At 38.7% G+C, this 25,598-nt stretch overlaps 1 protein-coding gene across 1 annotated transcript; it reads left to right on the plus strand.

Moving 5' to 3' along the window:
- Positions 1 to 282: 282 nt before the first annotated feature.
- LOC134319487 (solute carrier family 22 member 4-like) lies at positions 283 to 24,800 on the plus strand. Its single transcript, XM_063000690.1, has 10 exons — positions 283 to 615; positions 14,306 to 14,409; positions 15,367 to 15,521; positions 16,064 to 16,235; positions 16,987 to 17,128; positions 17,236 to 17,324; positions 19,088 to 19,302; positions 19,791 to 19,973; positions 23,030 to 23,165; positions 24,675 to 24,800. The coding sequence occupies exons 1-10, from the start codon at positions 283 to 285 to the stop codon at positions 24,751 to 24,753; spliced, it is 1,608 nt and encodes a 535-aa protein (XP_062856760.1). The 3' UTR covers positions 24,754 to 24,800.
- Positions 24,801 to 25,598: the final 798 nt, after the last annotated feature.

The following is a 25,598-nucleotide window of genomic DNA, read 5'->3' on the forward strand; positions in this document are numbered from 1 at the left end:
AAACATGAAATATCTCAGGTTCATACTGTCTGCAATGAAATAAAAGTCAAAGTAAATATAAGAAACTCTGTGTTTTTTTTATTATTTGCATTTTCCATGCTGTCCCAACTTTTTCTGATTTGGGGTTGTATATTGCTAACCCTTAATCTGGAAACAGAACAATAAGTCAGGCAGGTGAGGTATTAAAGCATGTGTTACTCCTCCCACCAGGTGTAATCCATCCGCAGGCTCCAGCCTGCACAGGAACCCGTGTGTCATTCAGCTCTGGTTTGAACGTACACCATGTCCTCCCTGGACTATGATGAAGCAACCTCCTTCCTGGGAGAAAAGGGACCCTTCCAGATCAGCATCTTTTTCCTCCTCAGCCTCAGCATTGTGCCCAACGGGTATGTTGGCATGTCCATGGTCTTTCTTGCAGACACGCCTGAATTCCAATGCAAGTCGCCTCAGCTGAATGGCACAAGTGAAAACTCCAGCAGGACAGAATATGAAGCTGACAAAGGAAATGGCACTAACGGCTGCCTGCAGCACTGGAATCAGAACGGCAGCAGTGAGCCGTGTGTGGATGGATGGAAGTACAGTACAGAGCGCTACGAGTCTACTATAGTGACTGAGGTAAGCACACACACACACACACACACACACACACACACACACACACTTCCATTGGAGGCAGTGGAGATGGTCACATTATGAGTCAGGGCAGCTAATCTTAGGTATTATGTATAATAAATAAAGAATATTTGTATGTATACTGTATATACAAGAATATGTATGAATATCATATAAATGAGTATTATTATACAGCACAGCACTGTGACCGAGCTGGTACTGTTGGTGCAGCACAGCTCCAGCAACCCAAGCTCATTCCACTACCCTGATTACTGTTACCTCAGGTACTTAAGTTACCTATTACGTCCTAAAACATGTCATAACTTGCTCTAAATTGTAGTAATTGTGTAATTGCTATAAACAGCATCAAGTACACCAAAAGTAGTATTTGTGTGTTGAAAAGAGGCAGATGGACAGTGGTGGATTTTTTATTTATACATTTTTTTGTAGTTTTCATAAGGGTAAAGAGGTTGAGATATGTCATTGTTTATATTTTCTTAGGAATAAAATTATTAATCTATAAAGATGATGTTCCATGTTGTACAATAAAGACAAGAGAAACTTGCACTTTTAACCAGTTACTGTTAGGAAGTATCAGAATCAACATCTAGAGCTTTAATATCAATGTCATATAGAAAATCATAAAAAATATGATCAGGGCATGCTTACATTCTATAAAAATCCTAAAATCCTGTCAAATTCTGCACATATTTATTAAAAAACTACAAACAATCAGTATGCTGATTAGTTTTGGGAGGAATAGCTGGTTTTTCGAGAAACTTAAATGACAGGAAATTGGGCAACTATGTAGGTGAGACTGGTGGCACCATAAAGTCACATAATGTATACATACTAATGATGCAACATAATGCATAGCATCAGATAAAAACTGCAGTACATGGTGTACACAACATACACATTGAAAATAAAAGATAGTATTTTTAATTCACACACAAAATAAATGAAATGATAATTGCATAATTACAGTTTAGCCTTAAGCATTTAAGAATGTCAGGCGCTGGGTCTGTTATGGTACCCTTACAGAGCCAGTCTAACCTGATATCACATAGTACACCCTGTTCCACTGCTTCACTGGCTTCAATCACTGACTCAGTTACTGATGTTGCAGGTGGTATCAGAGATGTTCACAAGTCACAAAATGCGAGTCCGTGTCAAGTCACGAGTCTTAAGGCTAGAGTTCGAGTCAAGTCACGAGTCAAAAAAAATCGTAACCGTGTGTCCCATTAGGAATATAATCCGTTATTTTGTAAATGTGCTTATAATTAAAAACCTCCAAACTTTTCCTGGTTGTGAAGTAAAACACGAACTCGTTAGAAAGCCAATCTAGCGTTTCATTGACACATCATCTGTGTGACGCAAACTGCATGAATGCAAATAACAGCATTTCTTACTAAAAGGTCTGATTGGTTCAGAAAGCGGTCTTTCAACCATTAGCGCCAATTCTGTAGGAGCGTTCCATTCACCCCAGTTGTTCCTGTGAAGTTCCATTTTAAGTGAGATTCCAATCCAAAGGTAACGAAAATGTTCAAATGAAGTGAACTTCAAACTGTGTAGGGAGTAGGGAGTGATGCTTCATCACTATGCTGGAAGCTGGCTGGAACATTTAGCCATTGCGTGCGTTGCGGATTAAGACGGCCAGAGCGTTATTAGAGAGCAGAAAATGACACGATCAGAATGATTCATTCATCTTTAATAAACACTAGCAGTAATGTGAGAAAAGCCAGTGAATGTCCAGAAACGCTGCACAATCCACCAAAAACACAAATGTAGCTCGTTAACTTTTACACCGGTAATCACAAACAATAAAACAACACGTGATGACATCACAAAGCAGCTGTATGATGATAAAATCAGGTTTATTCCCCCACAATATGATAGATGGCTGAGCTTCATTAGTTTGATAGTTTAGAAAGTAAAGAAACGCTCAAAGAAATTTCGGTAACAAGACGCTGTCATGTACGTGATGACGTCAGAGGGCATCCAAATGAATTCGTTTAACCTGCTTGAGGTCCCATAGCCAAGATCATATGGTCAGTGTGTAGGGAACACAAGGGCACTCAGTAGTAACTAATGTTAACACATGCTGACTCTAGGGACTCTTGTTGTTTACGAGTCATTTTTTTGTGATTAATGAGTCGAGTCCGAGTAATTTGAAACGAGTCAGAGTCAAGTCTGAAGTCGCTGTGTGTGCGACTTTCGAGTCACCATCTCTGGGTGGTATTACCGTGCTGCTTCATGTGTCTTACTGTATGTGCCAGAATAAAATCATTTAAACATAGTTTAAATTAGAGATGCATGAGTACCGATACTGGTATCGGGTATTTGCCCGATACTGCGCTCATTAACTTGTACTTGTACTCGCAAACGAGGCTCCGATACTAAACATCCGATACCGTGTGCCTAGTGCACGTTGCTGCGTTATGCCTAGTTCACACTACACAATTTTTGCCCTGATTTTCGCTCGGCGGCTGGTCGGCGCTAGATTTGCCGGCTTGGGAGCAACTCGGCGTTCGCTCGGCGATGAAAACTCGGCTCTCGATCACTAAGTGTGAACTATCCAACAACTTGATCCGACCGGCTCGCCGAGCGCTCGGCGACCGGATTGAGTTTTCTAGCATGTCAGATATCTGATCCAATAGGTATTGGTATCGGTATCGGCAAGTACAAAAATACATGTACTTGTACTCGGTTGGGAAAAAATGGTATTGATGCATCCCTAGTTTAAATTGTTTATCATTTTCAAATAATTTGCTAAAACATGGTATCTTTATTATATTGTTTATTATATTATATTATATTGTGCAGGAAATTCCGTGTTTTGACTTTTAAATATGAGCAACACTTCACAATTTATAGGGTAAAATTATTCAAGCACTATATTTTAATTAAGAAGGTCCTGGGTTCGATCCAAAGGCGCAGCGGTCCGGGTCCTTTCTGTGTGGAGTTTGCATGTTCTTCCTGTGTCCGTGTTGGTTTCCTCCGAGAGCTCTGGTTTCCTCCCACAGTCCAAAAACATGCAGTCAGGTTAACTGGAGATACTTAATTGCCCTATAGGTAAATGTGTGTGTGTGTGTATGTGTGTCTGCCCTGCGATGGACTGGCGCCCCGTCCAGGGTATTACTGTGTGCCTTGCACCCATTGAAAAGCTGGGATGGGCACCCCCTTCCCCAACCCTGATTGGATAAGCGGTTAAGAACATGAGTGAGTGAGTGAGTATATTTTAATGTAAACTATTAATAATAATAATAATAATAGTAACATTAGGTGGCATAGTGACTCGGTGGGTTGCAATGTTGCTCACAGCAAGAAGGTCCTGGATTTGAATCCTAGGTAAAATGGTTTGTGTGAGTTTCCTCCCACAGTCCAACGAACAGTGTGAGCAGTCAGGTGAACTGGAGCTACAAAAGTCCCCCTAGGTATAAGTGTGTGTGTGTCCAGGGTGTTTCTTATATTTCGCCCTGTAAATCGGACCCACCTGAATAGGATAAAGCGGTGGTAAAACAGATAATAAATGGATAAATAATTATAACAGTAGTAATAATAATGAAGTTTTAAATATCAAGGCTGCAATAAAGAAAAATATTGTAATGCAAATTGCAGATGGTCCTATTGGTTAGGAATGTTTCTCTCAATGAGCAGCAATCATGACAAAAAAGAAAAACCTGTTTAAAGTCCTCAGGGACATAGCAAACGTGTTAAACGTCACCGTCAATACAATTCTTACAATCACCCATGCAAACAACAGTTATATGTAAATAATGTACTGAACCGCAATCATCTCCATTCTTACAGCCCACACAAAATTCCTCTGCTTGTAAATGTAGAACAGAGATGCCAATGTGTCTAAAATCTGTGCACTAGGCTTTGAGAAATCAGAACAATGGTCAAGTGAAACACGAATGGTGCAATATAGCCCGACACACAGCGGAGTTTAGTGATTGTGGCAAAGTGACAAAATTCTAATTCATTGAAATCTCATGCAAGGCCAGCAGAGGAGCCTTTGTAACTAGATAAACTGTGTCTGCAATGCTGCAAAGAGCTAGTTAATTCTTACCATAGATATCTCAAAGCTGTAACTTCCAGCTACAACTTTGCAACAAGTGCTAACTGTACTAAATTCTTCAAATCTTTTTAGTGTATAAATACATAGTTTATTGTCAATGTTTATTAAGTCAAAAGACTAGGCGCTCAAGTGGTGCAGCGATAAAAGATGCTAGCACACCAGAGCTGACATTTCAAACTTGTGCTTTTGAATCTCAGCTCTGCTACCGAAGGGTTGGGCGCCTACAAGGGCAATCGGGTCTGTCTGGTTAAATGCCGAGGGGGATTCCTCATAACTGATGCAATTACGACCTCTGCTGGCTGATTGATGGCTAATGGGATCAGTGCATGACTCTCCGTGCGCAAGACTGAGCCCCATATGAACATGTATCGTGCAGGTGAAAAGAAGCACTCATGTTTTGGAGGGGCGTGAGTTATGCCTAGTTCACACTACACGACTTTTGCCCAGATTTTCGCTCGGCGACTGGTCGGCACTAGATTTGCAGGCTCCGGAGCAACTCGCCGTTTGCTCAGCGATCGAGAGCTCGGCGACCGGATCGAGATTTCTAGCATGTCAGATATCTCAATCTGAGTTGCACAACTGGCAATGAGTGCTATGTTGAACAGCCAATGAGAACGCAAGATACAGCGTGAGGAGAAACACAGGGGAGGAGTGTAAAAGGTGGTACAGGGGCGTAATATAGTTTATATCATAATACACCGGCACACACACACACAAGTTTTACAGTATTTCTGACCTTATCGTTCTCTACAAAACATCAACGTTGCATTGCAAAAATATTTATTAACCTCCAACTCACTATAGAGCAATCCAAGCACAATCCACTAAGATTCATTTATTTTTTCTCCTTGTTTTTACGTGCACAAACTTTGATCGCTCGTCGATGTGCATTTTTGGACGTGGTATCATTAAACCTTTCGTCACTTCTCGTGTTTGTTTTTGTGACAGAACGTAGTTTGGGAGATCAGAGAAGCTCGTCTGTGATTCCAGTTGGTGACAGATGGTGTAGTGTGAAACCCCCTATCACCGAGAGGTCGTGTAGTGTGAAAGCCACACCGACTGAAAAGACTCCCGAGTGCAAGAGGTTCAGTCGTGTAGTGTGAACTGTACAGCGACCCGGCAAATCAGAAAGTCGTGTAGTGTGAACTTGGCATTAGTTATGGCTCTCCTCGGTCAGGAGTGGAAGTCAGCAACAGTAAAGAGGAAGAGAAATGCAATCTGGTAATTGGATGCAATTAGATTGATAGGAAAATTGGGGAAAATGCAAAAAAATATAAATACTTGCTTAGATGGTTTTTAGCTACTTTTATCCTGTAAAATAATATTAATTTAAGATTTGTGGTGTAAAGTTTTAACAAGTAAAACATTTTAGATCATGTAATTCTAATGTTAGTGACCAAACATCATTTAGTCAGTGGGGATCCCTTTTCAATGAAACCAGTGAGAGAATAAAAGGTTAGCATGAGGACTGACTACTCACAAGAGACACAACATCTGATCGTAACAGTTGTATAATGCCAACGAATGGGGGTCTAGAAGGATTGCTAATTTTATAACAAAGATATGACAGTGCATTTGGTAAGAAGACTGGTATAAAGCCACACCCATCAACGCATCCTAATATCAGAATCTAACAGACTTCTAACACTCCTCTTTATGCCTGGATTTACTTTCCTTCTTGTCATTTTCTGTCAAAATGCCTGTATTTTTTTTAGATATCAGGGTACTTTATTAGCTCTTATCTAAAAATACCATATGTTTAGGTGCATGGTTTGTTAAGACTGCTTATTTAACAAGGTTTACAGTGCAGAAATAACAGTTACATTATTAACTGAGGTGAAATGAGGGCAGGGTGTGAAATTCTCACGTCTTATCTTTGTGCACATAGTTTAACATGGGTGGAGCGTGCATTTAGCTGATAGGTTCCAGTTCAGTTGTGGGTTAAATTTCCTAATCAAGTGACACCCTGGCATTACTCACATTTCAGATCTAAAACCACTGAAATGATTCAACTCTACCAGTAAAATTATATTTAAAAAATTGATAGGGCACTTGTTGCCTAGCGGTTAAGGTACTGGACTAGTTATCAAAAGGTTGCTGGTTTAAGCCCCACTACTGCCAGGTTGCAAACTGTTGGGCCCTTGAGCAAGGCCTTTAACCCTCAATTGTTTAGATAATATACTGTCACAGTACTGTAAGTCACTTTGGATAAAAGTGTCTGGGGTGACGGTGAGGTCCAGAACAGAAGCTGGACGGCTGAAGACCAGGTCCAGAAGATTGCCACCTTTGTGTGTCGGAGGGCTGTGGTTAAAAAGGAGGTCGAAAGATGAAAGAAGAGGAAGAAGACAGGAGGACTGAAGTGTAGGGAGATTAAAGTCACCAAGAAGAGTCAGAGGAGTTCCATCTGAGGGGAAGAAACTCAGAAGAACATCCAGCTCTTCTATGAAGTCTCCCAATGAGCCAGGCGGTCTGTAAATGACAATGATATGAAGAGTAATCGGAAAAGTAACAGTAATAGCATGAAATTCGAAGGATGAAATGTTAAGGTGAGAAACATTCACAGTAGTGAAGTGCCATTTCCTGGTCAAGAGCAAACCTGTACCACCACCCCTACCAGATCCTCTCAGTGTATGAGAGAAGGTGTAGGCAGAGGATAAGGCTGCTGGTGTTGCTGAGTTCTCGGTGGTGATCCATGTCTCAGTCAGTGCCAGGAAGTCAAGGCTGTGAGAAAGTGCAAAAGCTGAGATGAAGTCAGCTTTCTGGACGGCTGATTGACAGTTCCAGACCCCACCTACCACCACTGTTTGAGACTGTTGCAACAGTTGGGGGTAGATGAGGTTGCTGACTCCTGATGTCTGCAGGGTCTGTGAGATATGAGCACAGGAATAATTGAGTAGCACATGCTGAGAAAAGTTTGGTAAATGAAACAGTCAGAGACTAATAGTACTTACCCAAAGTTAGTTTAGTTTAGATTAGTAGTAAAAGTTAGATAGATTAAACAGTTCAGACAGACATTAAAACCTGGTGACAGTAAAGACCGGCCGGAGATTTAATTTTATACTAAGCTTAGCCCTGCCCCTCAATTCACAGCTAGGCCTCTAACAATAGGCACCTGGAGCCACTTTAACCAATCAGCAAAACACAGATTAATGCAGCAACAGACTAGCTATAGTTTACTAGTGTGGCTCTGATGCAATCAAAACTACAGTATATATACACATATGCATATATGTATTCCATTTGAAACACTTGCAGTCGCCATGACAGCCACATATTATATATCTTTTTCTATCCACGGTATTTGCTGTGGGCCGAGGATGCTTTGTGCATTTTATTTGCTGCTATCTATGTAGGCGATCTGGAGGTAAAAACGGTGCAAAACCAGCTGCCGCTAATTGCTAGCATTATCATGCTTTTCTGCTCACCACAGTTGTAAAGAGTGCTTATGTAAGTTATTTCAGCTTTTACTGTCAGCTCAAACCCGTCTAGCTGTTCTGACCTGACTAACCACTCTTATCAACTATTTTAAAACTGATTCTATATTAATCTTAGTTTTTAGGGGTTTATTTATGTGAACGAGCTCTGACCTGTGCTTAATCACTGTGTATTATCAGTATACGATGCTCTACACTAACTGATGCCAATTTATTTTATAAACTCATACTTTTTTGTTACTTATTATTTTTATGATTATTACTATTGTTATTAATACTATTGCTATTATAACTATATTAATGTGCTGTGTATTTATATGTACAAACACACACACACACACACACACACACACATACACATATATACACTGATCAGCCATTTTATCAGCTTTTATCAGCTTTGTAGTTCTACAATTACTGCCGGTCATCCATATGTTCTCTACATATCTTTTTAGCCTGCTTTCACCCTGTTCTGCAATGGTCAGGACCCACACAGGACCACCACAGAGCAGGTATTATTTGAGTGGTGGATCATTCTCAGCACTGCAGTGACAATGACATGGTGGTGGTGTGTTAGTGTGTGTTGTGCTGGTATGAGTGGATCAGAGTTTTTAAATACTGTGTCCACTCACTGTCCACTCTAATAGACACTCCTACCTAGTACGTCCACCTTGTAGATGTAAAGTCAGAGACGATCGCTTATCTATTGCTGCTGTTTGAGTTGGTCATCTTCTAGACCTTCGTCAGTGGTCACAGGACGCTGCCTACGGGGCGCTGTTGGCTGGATATTTTTGGTTGGTGGACTATTCTCAGTCCAGCAGTGACAGTGAGGTGTTTAAAACTCCAGCCGCGCTGCTGTGTCTTATCCACTCATACCAGCACAACACACACTAACACACCACCACCATGTCAGTGTCACTGCAGTGCTGAGAATGATCCACCACCCAAATAATACTTAGTCTGTAGTGGTCCTGGGAGAGTCCTGACCATTGAAGAGCATGAAAGGGGGCTAACAAAGCATGCAATTGTAAATTTGGCACCATTTGTGCGGTAAAGTGTTGCCAACGAAAAAAAAGACAGCGTGACAGCTCACAGTTCAGGGTTATTAAAAATGGAGCGTTACACGAAAGAACGTGTTTTCATTGTTGAGCAATATTTTAAAAATAATGAAGGTTTGGCAGCTACAGTTCGCAATTTTCGTACAAAATATGGTCAGAATAGTGATTTAACTTCATTTCGACAAAAGAGTGAGTATGTGCCAGCAAAGCCGTGGAGGCCATTTACCCGATATGCTATTCCATACATAACCCTATACTGTATACTTTATGAATCAATTATAAATTTATAATTTTTAATTAAAAACCTGTGTTCTCTATCAAAATTACTTCTTGCGTGAATTTTGGGACACCTTATAGAACTACAAAGTGCTCCTATATGGTAAGTGGAGTTGATAAAATAGACAGTGAGTGCAGAAACAAGGAGATGGTTTTAATGTTATGGCTGATCGGTGTGTGTATATACTGTATATACTGTACATATATATATATATATATATATTAGGGCTGTCGTTAATCAAGATTAAAATTTTTAATCTAACTATTTTTATTTGGCTGTTTGTGCCACATACATGTGTGTCTCTGTGGTAATTAACTGTATTTCAGATGAATTAGGATGTAAAGCGCATGAACTGTCCGATGATAAATTACTTTTAGCAGTTTTCACTTTTTTTACGTGTTGATGAAAAGATGAATGAAACCACGCAAGCTTTGTAACGAGTATTTCCATTGGCTGCTAGAGCTGTCCATCAAAACCGTGTAGCTCCGCCTCCTTCCCCTCCGGTGAGAAGTGAAACTCTGCGTGATGTTTCATCTCTACAGTTTATTCAGCTTATTCTATCACATGGTTATAAACATGATTTATATTTGTGATGTTTGTAGTTTTCTAAAAACACATTCGTATCTGATATTTACGGTGGCCCGCTGAGTCAAAACATGATAACATTTACAAAACAAACAAAAGCTGACAACACAACAACATTAGGGAAAAACGCGAATACAAAAAGAACAACACAACAACATTAAGGAAAAACACGAATACAAAAAGGACAACACAACGAAATTAAGGAAACACGAATACAAAAGGACAACACAACGAAATTAAGGAAACACGAATACAAAAGGACAACACAACGAAATTAAGGAAACACGAATACAAAAGGACAACACAACGAAATTAAGGAAACACGAATACAAAAGGACAACACAACGAAATTAAGGAAACACGAATACAAAAGGACAACACAACGAAATTAAGGAAACACGAATACAAAAGGACAACACAACGAAATTAAGGAAACACAAATACAAAATGACAACACAACGAAATTAAGGAAACACGAATACAAAAGGACAACACAACGAAATTAAGGAAACACGAATACAAAAGGACAACGCAACGAAATTAAGGAAACACGAATACAAAAGGACAACACAACGAAATTAAGGAAACACGAATACAAAAGGACAACACAACGAAATTAAGGAAACACGAATACAAAAGGACAACACAACGAAATTAAGGAAACACGAATACAAAAGGACAACGCAACGAAATTAAGGAAACACGAATACAAAAGGACAACGCAACGAAATTAAGGAAACACGAATACAAAAGGACAACACAACGAAATTAAGGAAACACGAATACAAAAGGACAACGCAACGAAATTAAGGAAACACGAATACAAAAGGACAACACAACGAAATTAAGGAAACACGAATACAAAAGGACAACGCAACGAAATTAAGGAAACACGAATACAAAAGGACAACACAACGAAATTAAGGAAACACGAATACAAAAGGACAACACAACGAAATTAAGGAAACACGAATACAAAAGGACAACGCAACGAAATTAAGGAAACACGAATACAAAAGGACAACACAACGAAATTAAGGAAACACGAATACAAAATGACAACACAACGAAATTAAGGAAACACAAATTCAAATCCTACAACGGAAATGCTCCCGGTCACTAGAGGGCACCTCTATCATTTTTTATCTGTATGAACATTGCAGCAAAGAAAGCAAGAAGCAGAGCAGCGTATAGTGCAGAGAATCTGGATTCGGTTTAACTTTAATGTTCAGTGATATAATTCTTAATAAAATTGAGCTTTTGATAAATGTATTTCAAACCATTTTCATACAAACACATTAATGTTTCTCACCTACTACAAACTATTTTATATTAATTTTAAATAAAGATCAATAAATCTGATCATTTTATTTTGGAGATGAATTAATCTATGCAGGTCTCGTAATTTCATTTATTAGTATAAACCTCAATGTTTCCCATTTACTACAAACTTTTTTTAGTTAAATTTTTAGTTATATTTTCTATTTAAATTTATAGTTAAGATAAAAAATGTATGCTCATTGTACTGTACATCTGTATATGTATACATGACAAATAACTGATATATTACCTTATTTCATATAGGATAATTGTAAATTATAGAATTATTTGACATGATTACATTTATTAATGTAAACTATTTTATATATACACATACAGTACATACCCCTCACCTACAAACTTCTTTACATTATTAAATCATTTATTTTAATTTCTAGTTAAGATCAATAATTGTATAATTATATTTTACAGGTGTGTCCATTTGTGTCTAAAAATGGTTTGACATTAATCTAGTTAAATAATACAAGATTTAGATGTATTTATTTATATTTTTTATAAAAGAAATAAATTTTTGTAATGCTTTGTACAAGGTTTGTAATAGGTGAAAGAAACCGATGTGTATATAAAAATTTGTTTGACATTAATACATCAAATTATATGACACTTTAATTGATTCCTTTTTCTGAAAAAAATGCACAAAATGTTATGAACACGACTCAGTTTTTCCATTAGTTTTTTTTTAAGTAAATAGACGTAATCTTAAAATTAAAATAAAATAGCTTTTTAAGTATGTTACCTATTTTCATGTGTAAGAATTCATAAAATAAGTCTTATGTGTTTTTTCAAGCACTTATTTAAACCAGAATGCCGAATGTCAAAAGAATGTTGAATATTAAACTAATGGGCATGAATACATACGCTTAAAATGCTTAATGATAACTAACTAATACATTGTAAATATACTGTTAAAAGGTTTATGACATTAAAACATGTTAAACTGTAAAAGCGTGGCACAGTCTGGTTAAAGCTCAAGTTAGTTGATTTTGCAATTATATTAAAACATTTGGCAAGCTAATTGCTGCCTGATGTTTAAAAAACAAAAAGGTGCTTTACAATCAAACCACCGACACTAAAAAGCTCAATTTTATTAAGAATTATATCACTGAACATTAAAGTTAAACCGAATCCAGATTCTCTGCACTACGCTGCTCTGCTTCTTGCTTTCTTTGCTGCAATGTTCATACAGATAAAAAATGATAGAGGTGCCCTCTAGTGACCGGGAGCATTTCCGTTGTAGGATTTGAATTTGTGTTTCCTTAATTTCGTTGCGTTGTCCTTTTGTATTCGTGTTTCCTTAATTTCGTTGCGTTGTCCTTTTGTATTCGTGTTTCCTTAATTTCGTTGCGTTGTCCTTTTGTATTCGTGTTTCCTTAATTTCGTTGCGTTGTCCTTTTGTATTCGTGTTTCCTTAATTTCGTTGTGTTGTCCTTTTGTATTCGTGTTTCCTTAATTTCGTTGTGTTGTCCTTTTGTATTCGTGTTTCCTTAATTTCGTTGCGTTGTCCTTTTGTATTCGTGTTTCCTTAATTTCGTTGTGTTGTCCTTTTGTATTCGTGTTTCCTTAATTTCGTTGTGTTGTCCTTTTGTATTCGTGTTTCCTTAATTTCGTTGCGTTGTCCTTTTGTATTCGTGTTTCCTTAATTTCGTTGCGTTGTCCTTTTGTATTTGTGTTTCCTTAATTTCGTTGCGTTGTCCTTTTGTATTCGTGTTTCCTTAATTTCGTTGCGTTGTCCTTTTGTATTCGTGTTTCCTTAATTTCGTTGCGTTGTCCTTTTGTATTCGTGTTTCCTTAATTTCGTTGCGTTGTCCTTTTGTATTCGTGTTTCCTTAATTTCGTTGCGTTGTCCTTTTGTATTCGTGTTTCCTTAATTTCGTTGTGTTGTCCTTTTGTATTCGTGTTTCCTTAATTTCGTTGTGTTGTCCTTTTGTATTCGTGTTTCCTTAATTTCGTTGTGTTGTCCTTTTGTATTCGTGTTTCCTTAATTTCGTTGTGTTGTCCTTTTTGTATTCGTGTTTTTCCCTAATGTTGTTGTGTTGTTCTTTTTGTATTCGCGTTTTTCCCTAATGTTGTTGTGTTGTCAGCTTTTGTTTGTTTTGTAAATGTTATCGTGTTTTGACTCAGCGGGCCACCGTAGATATTTATATGGACTGAGTGTTTACATGGACTGTTTTAATTAACACTTTTTTTATATAGCTACAGTCAATTACTTATAGATAATGTCTGCTAACTTGACTGTTTCAGGTATTTATAGATGTTTAAATGGTAATTTAGAACAGTATTTCCCAGTATTCTTTTTGCACAAACACAGTATTTAAGGGTTTTCTTAATAGATCTATGAAATAATCATATCTGTGTTCTGATGCTTTATTGATGCCTTATATTAGATCAAAACATTATGATTGGTGCACCTGTTTTCAGTGTCAGGGTCATGAACAGGAAAAGATCCTCACTTTTGTCAGATAATGTGCTTTCTACAATGAATTTAGATTTAATAATTTTATCATATTTTATGAATGTTTTATTGGTAAACACATTCTTGCAATAACAATGCATAACTGTTAAAATTTTGCTTAATTATTAGTTTGTGATTAATTGAGATGAATACATATATATTAGGGCTGTCACACGATTAAAATTTTTAATAGAGATTAATTTTGTTCTTTAATCTCGATTAATCTCGATTAAAATTTTTAGTCGTGTGACAGCCCTAACATATATATATATATATATATATATATATATATATATATATATATATATATATATATATACAGTATATATGGATGCTTTTTGCATATATGGTTGCTGCTATCTATGTATCACACTAACAAACTAATCTGTCACAGATTTATTGTGGATTTGCATATCCTTGACATAAGCTGTGAGTCAGACCCACCTTTGTTTATCCTTACAGTGGGACCTGGTCTGTGGAGATGCCTGGAAGGTTCCCTTCAGTCTGTCCATCTTTTTCTTTGGGGTGCTATTGGGATCGTTCATATCTGGAGAACTATCTGACAGGTACAAATACACAGGTTTAGCTTGTATATAGGTTTATATACTGAGATAGCAAGCTGCAACCTTTTTTTTGGTGGGTAGAAGGATAACTTATTGATCAGTCTTGTATTATTTATTGTAGATGACATAAATCATGAAACATGTCTTTCTTAACAATCCAAAGTTTGTTCATTATTCATTTTTAGTGACCACTTTATTATGGTCAGGGGTGTTTTGGTTCTAGGGCCATCTAAAAACATTAGTGGCGGGTCCTCAGTATTACGACCTGGACTATAATCAAATTTATAATTTGATGCCTGAAAACACTTAACAAAAGTTGGGACAGCAGCACATTTACTATTGTGTTCATCACGTTTCCTATTATTTATACTTTTTAATTGTTTGATAACTTAGGATACTAATTGTTGCAGTTTTGATACTAGACTTGATACTATCAAATAATAATTTATTTTTTACAGTAGCTTAACAGTTTCTCAGGTAATGTTATCAGAGGTCATTCAAAATATTTAAAATATCTCAAAATATTTGGCAAAAAGTGGTGAGCCAAGACCCATTTTTGCTCGCCTGACTCCTCCATTATACCCAATCATGATGTCCTCACTTGTTATTAATTTAAAACACTGTAACTTAAATATTCTATAAACCCGTCTCAACTTTTTTTGTGTTTTTGTTGTGTTTCAGGCATCACATTTAAAATTTGTTTATTTTTTAACATTTCTATTACGTTAAAACTTTAGAATTCATTTCTTTGTACTTTTGTCTGTTAAAGTTTCAAGTAAATCAACAAATCACATGTTCTGGTGTATATTGCATTTTATATTGCAAAGTGTCCCAAATTTTTTGGAAATGAGGTTTGCGTTTCTTGAGGAATTGAAATGAAGCTCCTTCCAAACATCAATGTCTACAAAGTAAACCAAAATGCAGTCTAAGCATCTTTCTAAAGTCTTTGTTTTCTTACAGGTTTGGCCGGAAGACGGTCCTGTTTGCCACCATGGGTGCCCAGGTTGTGTCTAGTCTGCTCCAAGTTGCTTCTGTCAACTGGGAAATGTTCTGTGTGTTATTCTGTCTTGCTGGATTTGGTCAGAACTCCAACTACATGGCAGCCTTTGTGTTAGGCAGGTGGAGAGCCAGTCACACCATCATGCACTGCCACACCAAAACAAATAGATATAGATATTAATGGAATATGCTAGTTTTTTTCCAGCCTAATCTTATTACAACCCAAAACACCTGTGTAAATGATTACCACTGACAAGTTTAGACACAATTCCCTTTAGATAAACACACTTTAGTCTTATTCTATTTGTGTATTTTTTTTTAATATTTTCCAGATTTATAAATGACTAGTGCTTATTAGTCAGTGTGTTACCTCATATTTTTACCCTACTGAAATCTGGTGAGAAACCTGTCTGACCAGTCCCTCCATCAGGCACAGCCAATTGTGCCTGTTTGGGTGGCCCACCGGTTGTAAGCACAGCTGTGATTCAAACCTAAGAGCTTAAAATCTTAGGGGTGGTGGGATGACACATTAGATTGTTTCTTATATTTATTTATTTTAAAGTTATTTTGGCCCAGAGTGACATTTGACAGTATATTTTTTCTATGAGCGCTAATCAGTCTGTCTCTCTTGATTTATCTTGGTTTCTGTCTCTCTCAGGCTCAGAGTTGCTGGGGAAGGACTTGCGGCTGGCTTTCTCTGTACTGGGAGTGTGTGCCTTCTATGCATTGGGTTATGCTCTCCTCCCTCTCTTTGCTTATTTTTTGAGGAGTTGGAGGATCCTGCTGACAGCCCTTTCCCTGCCTGCACTACTCTACATTCCCCTCTGGTGGTAAGAGTCCTACACGTCACCTTCCTTGCTATTATGGATTGAGAAATGTTAAACTGTTAGATTCTTATTAATTTTTTTGCTAAGTGACAAACCTTCACTCATATTTGCCTATTAATGACTAAGCTAACCAATCAATTATGCCTCATCTGTTATATATATTCAGCTTTTTACCTTTGGAAAGTTCCAGAACAAGTGTTTTAGATCATTGCTTCAGGCTTCAAATTAGGAATTAACATAGATTTACAAATTAATTGCTGTAATTAAGGTGAAACACATCACTGCTTTCTGCTTTTATTTGTATTTTACCTATGTCCTATTTTGGAATTGGGCTTGTAAGCATACAGTCCTATATACACCGATCAGGTGTAACATTATGACTACCTTCCTAATATTGTGTTGGTCCCCCTTTTGCTGCAAAAACAGCCCTGACCCATCAAGGCATGAAGACTGACACCTTTCTATCAGAACCAGCATTAACTTCTTCAGCAATTTGAGCTACAGTAGCTCGTCTGTTGAACGTCGAACTACACTAACAGGTGCCGTGATGAAGAGATAATCAGTGTTATTCACTTCACCTGTCAGTGGTCATAATGTTATGCCTGGTCGGTGTATGTTTTAGTAGAAAACCAAAACGTTAGGTGCTTGGGGGGAAGTCTTAACAGCCACCTTAAGGTTCAAAGGAAATGCTATTAATTTGTATCAAAGACAATATAACTTCACCTTTCTTTCCTGTGTGTTTCTTTACCATGAGGTTTATTCCAGAATCTCCTCGCTGGCTGCTGTCCAAAGGCCGGGTTGAAGAAGCGGAGAACATCATTAGAGCAGCAGCAAAGAAAAATGGAATCACTCCACCTGAAATTATATTTAAGGATTCAAAATTTATCATCTCTGAGGTACAGAAAGTCTTAAGCTCTTATCTCTACCTATAAGGCTATGATTATTCTAAATGAATGCAAATGTTTACATTTGTTTTTTTCTATTCATTTGTCTATATTCACAGTCCAAAGATTCTGGTGCCACTTACACGTACATGGATCTAATCAGGACCCCCAAGATCAGGAATTTAACTCTGCTGAACAGTGTTGTATGGTAAGTTCAACAGCAGCTTTACAAAATTCTACTGTCATTGTGATGTACTACATGAGTAGTTTAGTGTGGCTCCACTTTCTATAAGTCACAAAGTGCATATTTAGTTCATTTAATACATTGTTTGGACACAAACCTACTGCAGTGCATTGTGGATTTTGCTATAGGCAAGACCACCTTTTAATGATAAGCTAGGACAGTTTAAATGTCTTTATTTGACTTAGATACATATACACATGTACAGTACAGTGAAATTCTTTATTCGTATATCCCAGCTTGTTTGGAAGCTGGCTTCAGAGCGCATGCACAGCCATTGTACGGCGCCGCTGGAGCCAAGGGGGCCCAACAGGGGCTGCATTGCAGAGCCGGTATTTTGGAACCCGCAACCCTCTAGTTGGGAACCCACAGCTCTAGGCTTCCACTAGGTCACATCTGTTTCTTCAAGACGGTGTATAGACTAAACTGTGTGGAGTCTGCATGTTCCCCCAGTATGCATGTTCTCCCATGCTCTCCCAGTGTCTGAGTGGGTCTCCTCCCTCAGTCCACTGTCCAGGGTGCTTCCCACCTTTTGCCTAGTGTATTGTACCTATCGCAACCCTGACTCGGATAAAGCAGTGGTAAAACATGACATGACAGTGTTTCTTACATTTACTTTGATTTTTATTTTAATGTAGACAATTTTCCCTTTCCCAACTTATTTCTGGAATGTTTTGCAGGCCTGAAATGAATGTACTGTATATAAACAAATAAAATGAAAATGACCAGACAAAACATGAAATATCTTGGGTCTATACTGAAACAAAAGTTAAAGTAAATGTAACAAACACTGCATGGTGTTTTATGTGCATTGTCCATACTGTATCATTTTTTACTGTTTTGTGGCTGTATATTCACCGATCAGGCATAACATTATGACCACCATCCTAATATTGTGTTAGTCCCCCTTTTTGCTGCCCCATATGCAACAAACTGCGATACACTGTGTATTCTGACACCTTTCTATCAGAACCAGCATTAACTTCTTCAGCAATTTGAGCTTCCATGGATCACTTCTAATAGATACTGACCACTGCAGACCAGGAACACACCACAAGAGCTGCAGTTTTGGAGATGCTCTGACCCAGTCGTCTAGCCGTCACAATTTGGCCCTTGTGAAACTTGCTTAAATCCTTACACTCGCCCATTTTTCCTGCTTCTAACACATCAACTTTGAGGATAAAATGTTCACTTGCTGCCTAATATATCCCACCCACTAACAGGTGCCGTGATGAAGAGATAATCAGTGTTATTCACTTCACCTGTCAGTGGTCATAATGTTATGCATAGTCGGTGTACTCTGCTGGACCAAAACATCACAGCCAATCCCCAAAAATGTAAATGGTAATGCCTATTTCATAACAATTGTTCATGTCCTGGTCAGGAATTAATTAAATTAATTGATGTTGGGCTGATGGTAGTTACTCATAGTACACAACAGATATTAGCAGGCATAAGACCTGAGTAAAGGTCAACTGTCCAGCAAATTCAGTTTGCTTCAAAACCTTGTGGGTGACTTGGCACATGTGCATTGTTTGCCCATAATAGGGAGGGCACCAGGAAACACTGTAGGATGATTACACTGAGAGATTCTTTGAATCTGCAATGGACAGTAGCTTGCAAAAGTGATGGACCTCCATTCATCCTTGCCTGTAAATGACTGAGCTTTTTGTTAATGTTCCTTTCATAGCCAATCATGATAACATCACCTACTACTCTATTGTTTTCAGGTTCACCATCACCATCAGCTACTTCGGACTTTGTTTGAACACTCCCAACATGATCGGGGACCCGTACCTAAACTGTCTGTTCTCAGCTCTCACTGAGATGGCGGCGTACGCTCTGACCTGGCTTCTGATCAAAATGCTCCCAAGGCGAGCGCTCATCACCGGCCCGCTGCTGATGGGTGGATTCGTCTTGCTGCTCATCTTGGCCGTACCTCGAGGTGCGTGCAGCAGCATTCACATCTCTAATAAAAGCATATATTTAAGACTGATCTCTTGATGCATGCTCAATAATTCAGGTACACAAATCCACAAAGTCGAATCAGTTCATCTGGACACAAGTTTGTTGTAGAGATACTGTACGTTTCGCTACAACAAACGTATCTCTACAACAAACTTGTGTCCAGATGAACTGATTCAACTTTGTGGATTTAAGCCTGATGCAGAAACAATTTGAATGGTTTAACCATAGCAATAAAAAGTAATGAAAATAAGGGGTTTGTAAAGTGATGTGGCTTACCATAACTTCTGTTAAATTAGTAATTACAGTCTGCTCTAGCTGAGTTTTAAAAAGTGCCTAAAATTAGATGGCCTGCTTACAAAACCAATAATTTAACCAGCATTATAATACTTCATCCTGATATATGTACCCTTCCATCTCTGCCACTTAGATCTTAGATAAACACTGTTTGTTGTATTTACTGTGTAGAATATGGTGGTGTGACTGTGGCACTGGCCATGGTGGGTAAGCTTGGGGTCACGGCAGCCTTCTCTGTCCTGTACATCTCGACTGCGGAACAGTTTCCGACTGCAATGCGTGGAATGGGCATGGGCATCTGCAGCATGTTCTCGAAGGTTGGCAGCACCATCTCTCCATTCTTCCCCTACTTTAGTAAGTAACCCCAGCCATTTATTGTGTCGACTACGTATTTCGCTCACTCACTCACTCACTCAAATGCACAAACTTTCCTTAAGATGTAGTGATTTCAATCACATGTTCTGACACATTTTTACATTGTTGCTTTAAAGTAGATTTTTCGGCAGCTCGGGTGGCACAGCGGTAAAACACACGCTGTTCACCAGAGCTGAGATCTCGAATACATCGTGTCGAATCTCGGCTCTGCCCGCCTGCTGAGGCTGAACGGTTACATGAACAATGATTGGCCTGTTGTTCAGATAGGGGCGGGACTAAGCCAGATAGGGACTCTCTCTCTCAGACTAGTGCGATTATGACCTCTGCTGGCTGATTGGTGGCGCCTGCACGGAGATGGGAAAGGAGTGCGGTAGAGGGTGTGGCTATCCATACACAGCGCTGTACTGCACTGCACTCGTGAAGTATAGGTGATAAGATGATCGATTGCTGTGCACATGTAGGCGTGGAGCAGCCTCGTCCTCTCCAATCAGAAGAAGGGACCAGCATTAGTGAGAGGATGATTGACGGGAAGAAATTGGATGCGCTACAGTGGGAGAAAAAAAAAAAGATTGTTTTCTTTAAGGAATAGAACATTATTGTTGTGATTGTTGGGTAGATTTTATGAAAAGCTCATTTTATGAACAATTATGAACAAAAAAGGTTTATGGATGCAGTGAGAGTTTAGTTGCACTCATTTTTTTAAGCTGGACCTAAAATAGCAGGTTATGGGTCCAAGCTTTCCAACAATATGTTGATTAAGTGACTGCAATAATCAGATGCGTAGAATTTTACAAAGGGGTGAGACATATAAACAAACAAGCTGCTCTAGTGATCAAAAATGCATTGATAGAACACGTTAGCACACAAGTTTGAATATCAGCTCTGCTACCAGCAGGCCAGGCGCCTATATGGATGACAGGCTTGTCTGTGGGTTGGATTGTCGAGGGGAAAACCTCATAAACTGATGCAATTACAACTTCTGCTGTCTAATTGATGGCGCCTGCACAGAGATTAGGGATAATGGGGATGGAACTAATAGTTACATTGTAATTTTTTTCATTTAATTTGGCTCCATAGTTTCCTGTAACTGATTATTATATTGTAATATATATTAATTATATTGTATTTTAAGTTGAATTAAAAACTGATTTTGGATTTATTTAGAGATATGTGAGATTCAAAAAGCTTTTTTTTTAAATGTGAAATGTTTAAAAGGCCAGTTTAGCTTTAGGAAAGGAGTAAACTTTTTAAGGAAGCTGAGTGGTTGTTATTTTTCATTTTTTATGTAAGAGCACTCTAACTAATTTTAAATCTGGACTTACAGGTTCTTTTATGTTTGTTTGTCAGACTAGACACCAGGACACAACATTTAAATCTAAAGACATCTAATTATCAGATTAAGCTCAGTGCTAGACAAAGTGATTTCCAGTAAACATTTAGCATTTCACCTGACAAAAATATGAGATAAAAATGATGTAAATGTGAGTGTATGCTTCTATAAATTAAATATATAAATAAATTAAAACATTACTGAAATTGTCCATAGTTTGCACACTGAACATGCTTAATCTTAATGATTTGACCCCACAATCTGCTTTTTTAGTTTCTTGGTATTTAATTACACAATCGTCTAATGTTTCACGTCACCTAACAATGAAGTTAAGTATTCAGCAGCATGATGGTCATGTTCTCATACTTGTTTTAGTTCCCAATAATAAAGCACTTATTTTAGATTTAGTAAAAGAAATTTTACATACAGTGTTTGGGCAAAAGGCTGAACTAACTAGACTGATAACTAATCAGGAAGGTGATTTCTGTCCTGGGCTGCGCCCAAGCTGTCATCCTTAATAGGGAATACCTTTTACCCACTATGTGAGACAGTGGCATCACTGAGCAACTCCTTGAGCGACAGGCTTCGCCACCTGTGTTGCTTGAAGGAGAGATATCGTAGTTCCTTTCTTTCTACTGCTGTCAGACTTTACAACCAGCACCGCCCTAAACACAGACAATCACCATCACAATAATTATATGGTTTTATATCTGCACTCATTTACAGTAAACGTGAACCATGTGCAATACTTTTTAAAAACAGTGCAATATAACTTTTTTGTAATTTTTTATATATATTTATTTTATGTATCAATTCTTTTCATATATCTTTACATTTCTATTTTTTTAATATATGTATAAACATTTTATATCTCCATATTCTTTTTTTTCCCTCCATTTCCCCCCCCAATTTTGTCCCCTAATCTAGTCGTATCCAATTACCCTGATTGCGTTTCGCTACCCCTCTACGGCTACAACCCTCCACTGCTGACTGAGGAGCTTTGCAACTGACACACGCCCCCTCTGACACGTGTGCAGTACCGACTGCATCTTTTCACCTGCACGAGGCGTGTTCATATGCGGATCAGCCTTGTGTATGGCGAGCCAAACCCTGATCAGCATTATTCCTCAACTCTGCGCAGGTGCAATCAATCAGCCAGCAGAGGTTGTAATTGCTTCAGTTATGAGGAACCCTGTGAACAACAGCCAATCATTGTTTATGTAGCCATCCAGATGGCCCGGATGGCAGAGCTGAGATTCGATAGGATGTATTCGAAATCCCAGCTCTGGTGTGCTAGCATATTTTACCGCTGAGTGGCACTGAACGAGCCAATCACTGTCTGTGTAGGTACCCAGTCTGACTTAGGGGTTCGAGATCAAGTCAAGTAAAATTTATTTATATAGCGCTTTTTATAATTGACATTGTCTCAAAGCAACTTTACAGGTGCATTGTTTTATACACCTGTGGCCATGGGAGTGGTTGGAACACCTGAATTCAATTATTTGGATGAGTGAGTGAATACTTTTAGCAATATAGTGTATGAATAAACATTTTATATCTCTATATTCTTTTTTTCCTCCAATTTTTTCCCCAATTTTCTGATGTCAGCTCTGGTGTGCTAGCGTGTTTTACCTCTGCACCACCTTTAAATTGTGTCAGAAATGTAAAAAATGTAAATGTAAAAGTCTGTTTCTTTTCTCTGCAGGCTATTATGATCAGGTTCTGCCCTACATTCTGATGGGAGTGCTGACACTGTTAGCCGGGCTGCTGAGCACTCTGATGCCAGAGACACGAGGCATTCCCCTCCCTGAGGCTCTCTCACAAGTGCAGACACTAAACTGGTATGTCTCATTTCAGCTCGCCTTTATATGTACACCTTTCCTCGGGCAGTGTTTACAGATAAGCTTACACATTCACACCCAACCTCCAATTAAACAATGTAAATGTCAGACAAAAATGTTCACGGAATGAAGCATGAAATCTTAATGTAGACAGCATTCCATTTACCTTAACTACTTATAGTGGACCGGTTGAGACATATTCTCAACAGCTTTAAAAAGAGCCGTTCATTCATCTGCAGAAACAACTTCATTCTTAAAAGGATTATGGAAACACTGGGCACAAGGCAGGAATATCACAGGATGTCACACACATGCCCAGTGGTGTGAACTAATAATCAGATTTAGTCCCAAGCCCAAGAACAACTGCCAGGTTGCCGCTGTTGGGGCCACAAGTCGTGAGTTTGCAAATCATCACACAATGGGGTGATGTAAAGTAGTCAGTCCACTCACTAGCATGTTTTTGGGCAGTGAAAGTATGTCTGCTTGTCTAGGGCTAAACAAAGTTGTGTTCTGTCTACATTGACTTAACTGCCTTGATCTTTGGTGTCCCAGAAACCCCAGTGTTGTGTGGGTAAAATAAAATTACACTGAGTTTAAAATTAAGCAAAATAATTAACTGGATAAAGAGATTGGGGATTTTGTAGAGGGTTGTGTGTGTGTGTGTGTGGGGGGGGGGGTATGTATGTAAGAGGGTCACTGCTGTCAGCTGTTCCCTCAACACCAGACAGGAACTAAAACATATTAAAAATGAATTGCCTTTTATAATATTCAAGCTAGGCGGCACAGTGGCTCGGTGGGTAGCACTGTGGTCTTACAGCAAGAAGGTCCTGGGTTCGATCCCCATGCGGGGCGGTCCGGGTCCTTTCTGTGTGGAGTTTGCATGTATTCTCTGTGTCTGCGTGGGTTTGCTCCGGGAGCTCCGGTTTCCTCCCACAGTCCAAAAACATGCAGTCAGGTTAATTGGAGACACTGAATTGCCCTATAGGTGAATGTGTGTGTATATGTGTGTGTGTGTGTGTGTGTCTGCCCTGCGATAGACTGGCACCCCATCCAGGGTGTTACTGTGTGCCTTGCACCCATTGAAAAGCTGGGATAGGCTCCAGCACCCCCACGCAACCGTAATGGGAGAGTAATGAAAACGGTGGCAATCTAGTCCCACTGTGGTTTACAACGTGTAACGTAAAGCCTCCACAAGGGGGCGATTGTGTGTGTTTTAAAATTTGTTTATTTAATTATTATTATTTTTGTCTGTGACCCAATTTTTGGCTCGTGATCTAAAAAAATCCCTGAATTAGGTGGTGTTTGAAACACAATATCATTAATAAAATATTATTTATTTGCAGCTTCCATAAAACTAGGAAAAGTCATGAATATTAAGCTGATTTAAAAATAAGGATATTTTGTGAGCTGTAAAAGAGGCTCTGGGGTCTCAGGGACCCCAAACAGAACATCAGGATGAAGGACCTTTGAAGTCATATGTCTAACCTGACGCTGTACATTTTTACTCAGGTGGTGGTGTAGAACGGGACGGCATGGAAAGAGTCACAGACCAGAGAAAACACACGTCTATCAGGCAACCAAGCTTTGACGTCAGTAGTCAACCCTCTGATCCTGTTCAGGCATATGGACTTTCTAAAGGTGCAACTGGACTTGATGTATGACTACATGTACTTGAGCTACGTGCCTGCTGTCAAAATCAGGATTGAAAAGTGCATCCGGTAGGGTCAGAGCAGAGCATCTCTACCGGTATGTTTTAATCTAATTAAACGCTATGACCTTAACTTACAATTTATAGAACTTATGGCTATTTTAGCCAAGTTCTTCCAACGGATAACTGACCATCGTTAGTGAATGGTAACGTTAACCTACTGTTAGATAAAGTTAGATAAGCTACTCAAAATACTGAGCACATCAACAAGCTTCATTTAAAATTGGCTTTAGGATACATTTATTAAAAATAACACATCTCATATACACTGATCAGCCATAACATTAAAACCACCTCCTGGTTTCTACACTCACTGTACATTTTTATAAGCTCCACTTACCATATAGAAGCACTTTGTAGTTCTACAATTACTGACTGTAGTCCATCTGTTTCTCTGCATGCTCTGTTAGCCCACTTTCATGCTGTTCTTCAATGGTCAGGACTCTCCTAGGACCCCCACAGAGCAGGTATTATTTAGGTGGTGGATCATTCTCAGCACTGCAGTGACAATGACATGGTGGTGGTGTGTTAGGTGTGTTGTGCTGGTATGAGTGGATAAGACACAGCAGCACTGCTGGAGTTTTTAAACACCTCACTGTCACTGCTGGACTGAGAATAGTCCACCAACCAAAAACATCCAGCCAACAGCGCCATGTGGGCATCATCCTGTGACCAAGGTCTAGATGAAGGTCTAGAAGATGACCAACTCAAACAGCAGCAATAGA

The sequence above is a fragment of the Trichomycterus rosablanca genome, chromosome 1, assembly GCF_030014385.1.
Source record: "Trichomycterus rosablanca isolate fTriRos1 chromosome 1, fTriRos1.hap1, whole genome shotgun sequence".
NCBI classification, from domain to species: Eukaryota; Metazoa; Chordata; class Actinopteri; order Siluriformes; family Trichomycteridae; genus Trichomycterus; species Trichomycterus rosablanca.

Excerpts from the sequence above, each read along its gene's own strand:
- LOC134319487 (XM_063000690.1), top strand. The coding sequence starts at position 283 with ATGTCCTCCCTGGACTATGATGAAGCAACCTCCTTCCTGGGAGAAAAG. Across the intron at positions 616-14,305 it reads AGTCTACTATAGTGACTGAG|TGGGACCTGGTCTGTGGAGA; the intron begins GTAAGCACACAC and ends TTATCCTTACAG. Across the intron at positions 14,410-15,366 it reads TCTGGAGAACTATCTGACAG|GTTTGGCCGGAAGACGGTCC; the intron begins GTACAAATACAC and ends GTTTTCTTACAG.